This window comes from Phoenix dactylifera, chromosome 5, assembly GCF_009389715.1.
Source record: "Phoenix dactylifera cultivar Barhee BC4 chromosome 5, palm_55x_up_171113_PBpolish2nd_filt_p, whole genome shotgun sequence".
NCBI lineage: Eukaryota > Viridiplantae > Streptophyta > Magnoliopsida > Arecales > Arecaceae > Phoenix > Phoenix dactylifera.
The window spans coordinates 2872833-2884466 of NC_052396.1; the positions used below are offsets into that span (position 1 = coordinate 2872833).

An 11634-nucleotide genomic window follows, 5' to 3' on the forward strand; every position below is an offset into this window, starting at 1 on the left:
ATGGAACGCATATCTATTTGCTTGAGGTGACATAACCATCAGACGAGCTTCGACAGAAGTTGCTGTAAGACACTCTTATCATATGTTTTGATGAAAAGCATGGACTGTGACTCTGAGTTAAGTTGAGTTCCTAGGTGGCGATATGCCTTGTATCTAATGGTTGTTTGATAGGATTATGAACTTAGTCCATGTTAATTAACCTTGCCCATAGATTCCACATCTCTTGGAATTGTTAAACATTCTGTAGGTTATCATGGTGTTGTCCTTGAAAAATTATGTGCAAACTAGTGCAACTTAGCTCAGTTCACTCACATAAGTAGGCAGGCTCCTAGCCATAGAGTTTGCAATGATGTATAGAGGAACCGATAAGCATTGGAATCCTATAAAAGATCTTCAACTTTCTTGGTTATAAGAATGACAAACTCCATGTGGAGGGTGATAGAACCATTCATCTGCAGGATGAGTGCTGCTCAGCTGGACTAAACTATAAGTCCACATGACACTTCTTTTCTCGTCAGCATGACATCATAGAATGGTGTTGGGTTCCACAAGTTGTGTTAGAATTATTATGTAATGGGAGAAGGTGGTGCTCAAATGATTTTTCTTTTTTTTTTGATCGACGGGCCCTCTTTATATGGTTTCCAGCCATTACTCTGTTTTGAATATTTTTTTGAGTTTCTTCTATAAATTTGTGAGTAATGCTCCATGCGCAACTGAGATAAAAAAAATATGCTTTCACTTTTGCCCAGAACATGTGGAAACCAACATCAGTTCCATTTACAAATTATAATAGATATATTGCACGAGGGCATTCTCTTCACAACTTTATATGATAATAGCATTTCACGATCCATGAACCAAGGGATGTGATTTTCCCAAAAATTTATTTTAGTACTCTTTTTGCTAGTCTCTAAACATGGTATTACACCATGTTATCATGTCCGCAAGTGCCTAAAATATTAACGATATTGTCTCATCCTTCTCTTGGTCTCCGTCTCGGCATCTCCCCCGAATGGAGTTTAATTGTCTCATCATGTTGAGGTCGTGTTCATGCCAACCAAAATCCATAATAACGAGCATCATCCCAGCAAAAAAGAGCTAATATTTGTTTTTATGTATTCATCCGAATCAAACAAAGCATGGAATCACCATTTTTATTGCACATACCAAAGAGCAGTTGCACACGCTAATTACCAACTTTTTTAATTGCTACTGATCAATTTATAAGTAGGGAAGGTCTTCCTAAGCACATCAAGCCAGGAATTCTTAGGCTAGCTGAATGGCCGTGTCATACGCCACCCCTGCCTTCCAATCTGAGGGGATGACACCATTCAGCGCGACCCAACTCTGGCCGCCGTCGTCACCCGTCAAAATTCTCGCATTCATTTGGCCCCTTGGAGGATTCGCCATGTCCCACACTCCACCATAGGCTCTGCGCATCCGCTTCCATTCCTGGCAGTCCTCCTGCATCCAAGAAGAGAGATCCACATGAATTAGATTCATGGAGATGATTCTGAGAGAGCCAGCCATATGCCAATGGGACTTATGAATCTTTTACCTGCCACAATTCGACGGCCAATATGTCCTTCTGGCCTGCTTGGTAGATTACGATGAGGGCCAAGTAATTCGGAAACTTGCTGTGTTGTGTGACCTGAAGCATCATATTGTATCCTGGGTATCGACATGGGATCCTTCATGAAGAAAACAAAGGGGAAAAGAAGTAATAATGTTAGAAGTCATAAAGCAACAAGATCTTTTGAGCTTTCACTCAAATGTTATCTTAGCAAAGTTCGCAGATAATGAATAGAATCAGTAAAGATACATATAATGAACTCTCATTCTCCTGTAACTAAAAGTATTTCCGTAATAAATTCCCATTTAGTAGCATATTCTCATCATTTGATGGTGTTATCTTATAATGACCATGTGATCTTTGTATGCTTTGCATTAATTTCACCATGATATTTATCTTTCTTTCTTTTTTAGTTCCAGCACTTTTAGTGGAACTAAGATGTATTCTCTTCTTTCCATGCTGGTCCAATATATATATATTATGCATGATGGTCTTTAATTAATACGAACTCGGCCTCCCACTAGATAAAATATCCCCATCAGTCTGAAATCCAAAGGCCAAGAGTCAAGAGCTCAGAAAGCTATCATAAACTACGCCATGGTTGTCATTACCTCCTGTACTCGACGTCTATCACACCAAAAGCCATCAGTTCATTAGCCATGTTTGATCTTGCAAGCTTAGCAAACCCCCTGGCACTCAGGATGAAGTCAGTGTTATCCCCCTGACCATAGTCAGTGACCACAATCTTCACACCATCCTCGTTGCAGAATTGAGGATGGGTGCATCTCACTTGGTAGCATGCGCCGCAGCCCGTGCCATTTCGATACAGCCTAGAAACAGCCCCGACGTCGCCGCCATTAAGGCTTCTACCAAACTCACCATACCCGCATGCTCCTCCTGTTGCATCCAAAACCATCAGACAAAAACTAGGCATTAATTCAACTGTAACACCAGACATGAAAGTATAGACAGTATCACAGTGCCCACAAATGCATGTGTTAGGAGTTGGTAAGAGTGTTATTAATTAATTACTTGGAGTGCCCGAGCAATCCGGGCTACCGTAGTAGGTTGCGCGCGAGCGAGTGAAGGTGCTCTGGGAGCTTGAGAGCATAGGGAAGAAGAAGAAGAGGGATAGTAGGCAAGAGAAGGTAAGAGTAAAGGCCATGGTTGCCTCTGAGAGTAATGACAAGTTTTGCGAAAGGTTTAAGAGGCCAGAGAGGAGAAGAATGGAGTGAGAGGTGAGATGCTATGGAGGAGACGTGTTCTATATTTATAGTGGTGAATGGAAGGGATGATTGCCAGGCTTGATGTGGCGGAAAGGGAGATGACTTGTGATACCTTTTTCATTCCACCACCTTTTATGTGCCGTCCAGAGTAAAAGGTGGGTGTTTGGTGTCCCACGGAACGCCCTTACAGACCCACAAGACCGTTTCCACAGAGCAAGAAGTCTCTTGCCTAACCTCGTTATTGTGTTAAATTTTGATGGTACTCGTACAACTAGGTGAGTGCCTTCTGGATTTAAGAAATACCGAGAGTGCGAGAACTCCCTTCACTAGTGGTGGTCAATGGGCCACTAGTGTTCTAGCTAGAATGGACTCGTAGCCATCGGATGAATTGATGGCTCGGTTGTGATTGCATACCCAACTTCTTAGTGATTGTCTTACGTCAGATACATGCATGCATCCTTTCTCTAAGCGTTTAGTCCAAGCATTGAGCAAGGAGTCTTTTATAACAACTTCTTGATAAAGTAAGAAGAGTTTGGTGATGATTCACTGATTCTACGATGGTGGTGGTGGTCTTCTTGTTCTTATCTCCACGTTTCCAAGAGCCGTTTCAGAGGATATTCTAAAGGCTGGGGTACTAGGGGCCTTACGGTCATGCCTGAGTTAGGGGCAAAAGCACCGAGCAAGAGGAATGAGTATTTCTCTTGGACCCGCCACAGGCAAGTGGGCTTATGAGGTGGACATTCTACGCTGCTCTTTCACCATAATTTCCCATCAGTAGTGGGATTCACTTAGGTGGCATTTGTCATAGGATGATAGTTTTCATTAAAATGAATTATATGTGCACTTGAAATATATACATTTAGATCATCATGACTAGGTTCTTCTGCACGACTCTACATGCGATCGTGAAAATAGGATTCGATCATCTTGTCTTTCCTTCGAGCAATAATTCATCTTGTTAGTTTAGGTGGATTGACGACACTACCGATGTTGGGAACTTTTGTGGAAGTGATAAGCTTTGAGTATGTTAGTAATTTGGGATTGATAAATAGGAAAAAATTGTTGGTTGATGTCCTCCTAAATTGGTCGAATTCAAATTTTCATAATCATGATTGTTGGTGCAAAGTTTCTCATATTGATTGGGCTTTGCTTACTGTATCTTGGGAAACTAATGAGTCAAATTGCAACAAGGTGCATATTATCTCTTTGTGCTTTGATATTCTCTTTCGTTTCTTGACATAATATTCATTGAGATTGGTTACCTCATGTATGACAATGCCAAGACATGGAAGTGGGGAAGTTTGATTACTGATGTCAAATGAAATATCAATGCTTTGTTTTTGTACCAAAAGAAAAGAAGAACTTTTTTAATAAAGAAATAAACATACTACTCTTTCACCTTTCTTTGAAGCATGAACTGATTAAATATACATCCATCAATTCACATAAATAGCATAAACAAATTCTTTAGTGAGATGTAATGACGGCCCATCTTCCTTTCATCTGCATTGCAATATGCCTAAGTGCTCGCGAATGATCAACAGAAAGCATCATCATGGAAATCCTCATGCAAGGCACTAGATCTGCTATCTACTGAAACTACGAAAACAATCAGATCATAGATTCTGCATAAGATTTTGGGCAAGCATTTGTATTCAAGATTTTCCTCACAATTTGCTCCAAGACTCTGCAGGATTTTTAAGTCTTTTCGCTTCACTCTCTAATCTCTATACATCCCATGTTCACCTAGATGCTACAAAATCCAATTAGGAAAACATTGCTTGATTCGATTCGGTGCGTCGAAGATGAAATAAGAAAATTTATCATGAGAGAAGTCTACAAATTGCGCCAATTCCCCTGTGCCATGTCAGCTATCTTAGAGGGTGTTGTGTCATGCATTGCAGTCGACAACATTGCATTTCCAATTAAATCTCTGAAAAGGTTTTGCTTGTCACCTCATTAGAATTTTGGAGGCCAGTTGCACAACTATAAAGCAAAGAGACGCGGAGAGAGAGATAGAGAGAGATACCATTATTATGCTTAGTTGTAGAGGAAAAAACAGGGATGGACCAACCCTTATCCTTCCACTAACATGATAATAACACCTAAAAGATGCCACCAACCTCCTCATAGCTTATGCTGCAATGCTATGCCGAGTACGTGTACGGTGAACGCTCTCAGTTATATCAAAGGAGGCACCACCCGCGTCCCATTTCAAGGGACCAAGCTAACGGAACATGGCGGCCTTCCAAGAGGACACAGAGGCTCTAATGGAAGAACGAGGGCACCAAACAATACCTTGGGACCATTACGATCACTTTCTTCACCTACAACACTAACAACTGATGAACACCAAGGCTCACACTTGGAACATCCCATCTCTTCTAGTGTTATTTTTATCCTTCTTTATTTTTGCTCAGGAGCCATTGGCTTTTTGAGATCCTTAATTCAAACATGGTGGAAACTCTGCATCTCTCTAGAAGAGGCCAGATCGTTCTTTCCTGTATTAAACAAAGAAAAATTTTCTCGTGATCTCTATGGTGATGTCAACGCGACGAAACCTGTCATTATGAAAGGTTTAGCTAGACCATTTTTTTGTGTGTTTTTGTTACCTTACAAATAAGTGAGAGAGACTTGAATGATGTATGATTTCAGTATATCTTGGTTAATACGGAAGGTGTGGAAATTTTGAAGAAGACTAAGATTTTTGACATCTTAGCCAACATATATATTTAAATAAAGATATTGAAATCTTGACCAGCAAGGTAAAACTGTTATCCATGATTCTATTTAAACACTAATTTTAAGAGTTCTTGAAAAAAAAATTTACTTTAGGAAGTAAGAGATCAATTAAGAATATCAGCCATATGTTGATATTGTACCGGTCGATATTTCGCTATATATCAGTTTGTACCAACAAAGATATTAGAAGCTGATGATATCCCTCATCGTCGTTATCATACAATATACATATATCCATACATATGCTCATGCATATATTATATGTGCATTCATTTATATATATAGTATTGATGAATGTTGGTGCCAATGGTCAAGAAGTTGTGCCAAAACAGAGCAAAAAGTTGCATAAAAATTAGAAGTGTAATGGAGCTGAATTGGCCACACACTGCTTTCGTTTAATAGAGGTATATCTAGCGAGGATATATATATATATATATATAATATCTAAACCTGTAATTTACCTTAGGTCGATCCCCCCTTTCTTTTTAAATGAAAAAAAAAATGGAAGGAAGAAGATGATGAAAGAGACTAGAGATGGATTTAAGCTACATCTAATTTGAACTTGACCCCTGCTCCACGTTCAGGCCCATGGGTTGGTTATGGGCCCAATTTTGAGGGTTATGAGATAAACAAGTTTAGTAGAAGACACTACTCCATTAGGAGATTTGAAGCGGCCCAATCCATTAAGTAAATGGGTTGGATCTAGCTACACCAAAGCCTAGTACAAATTGAATTCTAGCCAACAACAAGTCAACAATATAAAGAAGTCCGCAGATGCTCATAGACACTTTACTAGTTATAATGCTCATAGAATTTCTTTAGTATGAATTCTTATTTTAAATATTCAATAAAAACTATAAGAAAAGTTATCTTTGAAATTAAAAATAAAAAAAAATTAGCTACTTTTATATAGTTTAAGAATTAACTCTTCATATTATAGCAATATGAAATGCCGTATTCATCCACAAAAAAAAAAAAAAAAAAAAAAAAAAAAACATGGATATCGCTTTCATGCCTTTGGCTTTTCCCTATCTCCTCCAAAAATATGAGGTGCAGGAATTTGCAAGATCCCATACTCGCACCCGGAGAACAGAGAAAAGCATGTGAAAAATTCTCTGTTTTCCTCCTCTCTCCCTCTTTCTTTTAAAATCAGAAGGGTAATAAATCGGCACGTCCATGGCCTTGTTATCCCCGGTTCTTCCCACCTTCTCCTCCTTAAGTCCCAATCTCTCTCAAAAACTCCATCGCACCCTCCTTCCCAAGAAAAAATCTTCTCTTTTCCTCACAAGGGGTACAGGAAATGGGGCAGGAAACGTGGGCTCTGCTGCTGTAGAGGAGAAATTGGAGGAGAAGAAAGAAGGGGCTATTCCTCTGGAGTCGGAGGAGAAGAAGGTGGAGGAGAAGCTACCGCCGGAGTCTCCGGACTCGAATGGCGCCGCCGTGAAGGCGGTGGTTCCCACGTTCAATGACCGGAGATGGGTCGGAGGGACGTGGGATTTGAAGCAGTTCGAGACGGATGGCAAGACCGATTGGGATGCCGTCATAGATGCTGGTGAGCCCGAATCCTAGTCTCTGTTCTTGTGGCTTATTAAATTTAGTTTCCTTTCTTTTTTGGCCATTTGACTTCATGGGATCTGCAAACAAGCTTCATCCCTGTAGCTTTCTTGGTCTCACTTCTTAATAGGTTCATGGAAGATCCATCCTACTTTGATTGCAGATGAACTGTTAGGGACTGTCACTATGAAAAATGCTGGCTTATCCCTGAATAGTTGCTGTAATAGATTTCAAGCATATGGATGTCAAGACATGAGAACAAGCTTAAAGTTTTTGTGCATTATTGATTCCTTTGATTTAGTCTCATGCTTGCAGACTAGCAGATCCTTCAATATATGGATTAAGACATGTCCTAGGCCCATTAAAGATGAGGAAAGTTTCATGCCTTATTTACCTGAGCAAGAAATCTAGGAATCACTATGTTAAACAGAATCAAGAAATGATATTTTTTCTTCTTCTTTTTTTGATTTTTTGTTGGTTTTTTTTTTTTTTTTTGGGGGGGGGGGGGGGGGGGGGAAGGTGGTGATGGGTAAGGTGGTATAGGTTCCTGATAAGTGTTTGAATCAATAACATTCTTCATGCATTAGAATGTAAGTAGGGGCAGTCTGATGTGTTGATTCATCCTGTGGATAGATAGAATACAGTTAAGGCTTCAAACTTCTGGACTAAATCCAGCAGCATTGGATTGGATTGCATTCAGATCTCCAAATGCTCAGAAATTAACCTATAGTTACAAGTTAATTATCATGATATGGAGAAATATATATCAAGAATATACAAATAGTAGTAAACTATTATCTGAAAGTATATTTATATGCTGTCTTGTAGGATGAACATACTAATGGTAATATATATCTTATCATTTTTATTTGTTAACTGGATTTATCGAGCCGATTTCCCTTTTTCGTCAAGCAAGAGGGTTTTCTGCTTCTCCATTTAGTTTTCAGTTTAGCAAATGATTACAGAACCTGTCTTGCACATTCCATGTGCGGCGCATCAGTATATTCTAACTATCCATCAAATAATTTCTGCCCATGTATGTGACTGTAAATTCATGACATTGAACATTTCATATTGGAAGTTGCAAATGAGTGGATTGGGTACTTTAATTGTGTATTTTCCTGATATATATTTATTGTTTCTTTAAATTTTTGTTACTCAGTCCACTCTTCTTACTGATGTAACCTCAAAAAGTAGAAGGGTTGCTGAGAATAAGATTACGTCTGGCAGTGGCAACAGCACTGTTCTCAGCTCACTAGTTTCACAAGAATATCTCCGACTTCATGGTCACAAAAGCAAAACAGGCATGCATAAAAAGAGAGGGATTACATTTTGTTAATGATGCAGTGTCTGAAATTAATCTTTGAAACCGCTCCATCTTATAACTCATAAAATCAGAGATATAGAGATGCAATTTACAAATTCTGCCTAATGGACATAATGCCTTATTCTTTTAGAGGTTCAAAGAAGAAAATGGCTCGAAGATAATCCAGAGGCATCAAACAATGATGAACCTGTAATTTTTGACACATCAATAATCCCCTGGTGGTCATGGGTTAAAAGGTTCCACCTGCCTGAAGCTGAATTGCTTAATGGTTGGTTTTGCTTCTCTCCTTTCTAGATTTTTGGACCCATTAGTTTCTGTCAATTTATTTTAACTTATCTCAACATTTATATTTATGCAGGCCGTGCTGCGATGATTGGGTTTTTCATGGCTTACTTCGTGGATAGCTTGACAGGCATAGGTCTTGTTGATCAGATGGGTAATTTTTTTTGCAAAACTCTGTTACTAATAGCTGTTGCTGGGGTGCTGCTTATAAGAAGGAATGAAGACATTGATACTGTGAAGAAGCTTCTTGAGGAAACAACCTTCTATGACAAGCAGTGGCAAGCAACCTGGCTGGAGGATGAAACTCCTAGGGTTTCCAATAAAGAGTAGCTTGATGTTCATCTAGAAGTCACTCTTATTTCATTCGATAGTTTCTATCTTTTGTTGTATATTTTTCTCTTTTTTTTTCTCTTAGTACCATTGTAAAAGATTAGCAGTTTATCTTTCCTTTTTCTTCACAAGCAGGCGTGCTCAAAATTGATTATGAAGTGTCATCTTCGAGCAGTCTGTCTTCCCTGAAATCCTATTTGCTCTAGTTATGTTTCTTTTTGTGTTATGTTGCTCTGTATATGCTATTCTACCAGAAAATTATAGCTATGTATATGCTTAGCTCATACTCCATTTATCCATTGTTGAACCCAAACAAGGCCCAAAAAATAAAAAAAAAAATCTGTAGCTCTCTCACATGCCTCTGTTAAGGCACTTTAAAATTAGGGCAGTCTGCCATACTTACAGCCTGTTTAGATTATTGGACTGAAATTTTTATTGGATTCATAGATTGGTCAAGTACAATCAACAAAATTATGGAATTACAGGCTAGGTTAGTTTTATGGGATTTATACCGGTTTACTGCAAAGCTATTCTTGAATACTTAAAAATGTAGATCTAGCCTAGCATGAAATTCTATGATTTTGTTAGTTTTATGGGCTCAATTTATAAGTTCAATACGATTTTTAGCTCAATCATCAAAACAGGCTCTTAAAGTTTGCCCAAATAATACTCCGTGGGAAAATGTTGCTCTTATAGTTTGCCCAAATAATACTCTCTGAGAAAATGATTCAATAGCTACGTAAGAACTGAAATCCCTAATGGAGTGCTTTGCTTTTGTCCAACGGTATTTTTTTTAGCCCAAATCACGGATTACTATGATCTCGGGGTAAAATTCAAACTCAGCATTTCTAGCTTATAAGGAACTGAAAATCTTCTTCCCTCTTATAAACGCACAATTAAGATGCCTGTCCTTCGTTTCTCTTCCCAAAATAACCCCTGTTCTTCTCTTCTCTATCGTTTTTTCTCCTTGCCTCTCCTTCTCTCTCCCCGTTGCCAAAGCCAATCAATGGCTGCTGAAGATGTTCGAAAACTTTCTGTTGCTGCTAAATTCTAAACCTTATTAAGATGCCTGTCCTTCGTTTCTCTTCCCAAAATAACCCCTGTTCTTCTCTTCTCTATCGTTTTTTCTCCTTGCCTCTCCTTCTCTCTCCCTGTTGCCAAAGCCAATCAATGGCTGCTGAAGATGTTCGAAAACTTTCTGTTGCTGCTAAATTCTAAACCTTGAGATGCTGTTTGGCTTAGATGTCCAATATTTTTCCCATCACCTCCTACTCACCATCGCCGGAGCACTCCTGACCATCCTCCCTATGCCGTGGTATCATATATCTCTCCCTTCTTTCCCTATGACATGGCCCCATGTTCACATGCATGCATACATACATGTATGTATGTGTGTGCGCGCGCGCGCGCATACAAATATTATGTTAATGTATGTGCGTGTGGGTAAAGTACCTGGATGTGTATCAGTAACACACACATCTTGTTCATGGGCATGGGCCGATGGCAGGCTCCTCCTCCCTTACTGCCTCAGCAAACTCACCGCCCAGGGGGAGTTCGTCGTGACCGCACGCGGCCGTTTTGTGGTCGCCAACGACGCTGACGCCGAGCAGGCCCTGGCATCTTCCCGTCCTGGCCATGCCAAGCCCACTTCATCATCGAAGCCCAAAGACGACAAAGACGACGATCCCTGGACGGCACAGTCTCCGTCTCCTCCGAGCTCCAGCGAAGGACCAGGCACATCGAAGTATATGGTCATTCATGGGAATGTCTCCGCGAAAGCCCCCGGCCCATGAAGGGGATATCGTCGAGCGCATCAAGCAAAGACGGGCATGCCCTCTCAAGGAGATAATGCAGAACCATCGGATTTTGTGCTCGCCTTGCCATGGGAAGGGCCTTCCTCCGGTGACCGCGACTTCCAATAAAGGAGATGGATCCAAACAGGGCCCAAACGCCGCGGACGCGCACCTAAGAATACGGCCATTTCGATCTATAATTGTACTGGGCTCGGACAGAGGGGACCTGGACCAAGATGAGCCAGAGCCCACACCCACGCCGGCCGAGAAAGTTGGTAGGGGCAGCACTTGAGCGCCGAGGAAGACGAAGACCTCGACAACGCAAGTGGCCCGCTGCCGAAGCCCACTATTAGAAGCCCATGGTTTTGGTAGGGACCGTGGCAGCAGAGTATTTTGCCATGTTAAATGTGCTTTGGTTTTGTTCTATTTATTTTTCGTCCAGGGATCAGAATTCAGAAGCAATGAATAAATCTTTTGAGCGACTTTTCTTTTTATGCAGGCTGTGGAGAAGAGGCATTTATTTGTGTAGTCTTAAATCAAAAACCATGGTGGAAGGCAGCACCATACCCCAAAGGCTGTTTTAATACATCTTCAACTGATATCAGAAAGTTACATTATATGTTACTTGGTCAGTCCAAATCTATTATTGCTTTCTCATTTTTCTTTTCCTTAAAAACTGATTGATCACCATGTTTCATTTCAGAAGAGGCAGGGTGTTAAGAAGATCGACTTTTTTCCTGCTGGGAACTCAATCATCACACTGCTGAAGATACAGTTTGAGTTCTGATGTCCTATGGCGATGAAAAT

At 40.2% G+C, this 11634-nt stretch overlaps 2 protein-coding genes across 2 annotated transcripts; one reads left to right on the forward strand and one right to left on the reverse strand.

Annotated features, from left to right (window-relative positions):
* Positions 1 to 1085: 1085 nt before the first annotated feature.
* Positions 1086 to 2825, reverse strand: LOC103704614 (expansin-like B1). The gene is made up of 4 exons (XM_008787975.4): positions 2606 to 2825; positions 2185 to 2470; positions 1559 to 1691; positions 1086 to 1464 (listed from the first exon to the last, which is right to left on the reverse strand). The coding sequence occupies exons 1-4, from the start codon at positions 2736 to 2738 to the stop codon at positions 1267 to 1269; spliced, it is 750 nt and encodes a 249-aa protein (XP_008786197.1). The 5' UTR covers positions 2739 to 2825; the 3' UTR covers positions 1086 to 1266.
* A 3777-nt stretch (positions 2826 to 6602) lies between these two features.
* LOC103704615 (light-harvesting complex-like protein 3 isotype 1, chloroplastic) lies at positions 6603 to 9260 on the forward strand. The gene is made up of 3 exons (XM_008787976.3): positions 6603 to 7093; positions 8553 to 8690; positions 8781 to 9260. The coding sequence occupies exons 1-3, from the start codon at positions 6718 to 6720 to the stop codon at positions 9032 to 9034; spliced, it is 768 nt and encodes a 255-aa protein (XP_008786198.2). The 5' UTR covers positions 6603 to 6717; the 3' UTR covers positions 9035 to 9260.
* Positions 9261 to 11634: the final 2374 nt, after the last annotated feature.

Coding starts and splice junctions, on each gene's coding strand:
- LOC103704614 (XM_008787975.4), bottom strand. CDS start 2,738: ATGGCCTTTACTCTTACCTTCTCTTGCCTACTATCCCTCTTCTTCTTC. Junction 1,692..2,184: donor ATAGACGTCGAGTACAGGAG/GTAATGACAACC, acceptor TTCTTCATGAAG/GATCCCATGTCGATACCCAG. Junction 1,465..1,558: donor TGGCCGTCGAATTGTGGCAG/GTAAAAGATTCA, acceptor TCTTGGATGCAG/GAGGACTGCCAGGAATGGAA.
- LOC103704615 (XM_008787976.3), top strand. CDS start 6,718: ATGGCCTTGTTATCCCCGGTTCTTCCCACCTTCTCCTCCTTAAGTCCC. Junction 7,094..8,552: donor GGATGCCGTCATAGATGCTG/GTGAGCCCGAAT, acceptor TTATTCTTTTAG/AGGTTCAAAGAAGAAAATGG. Junction 8,691..8,780: donor TGAAGCTGAATTGCTTAATG/GTTGGTTTTGCT, acceptor ATATTTATGCAG/GCCGTGCTGCGATGATTGGG.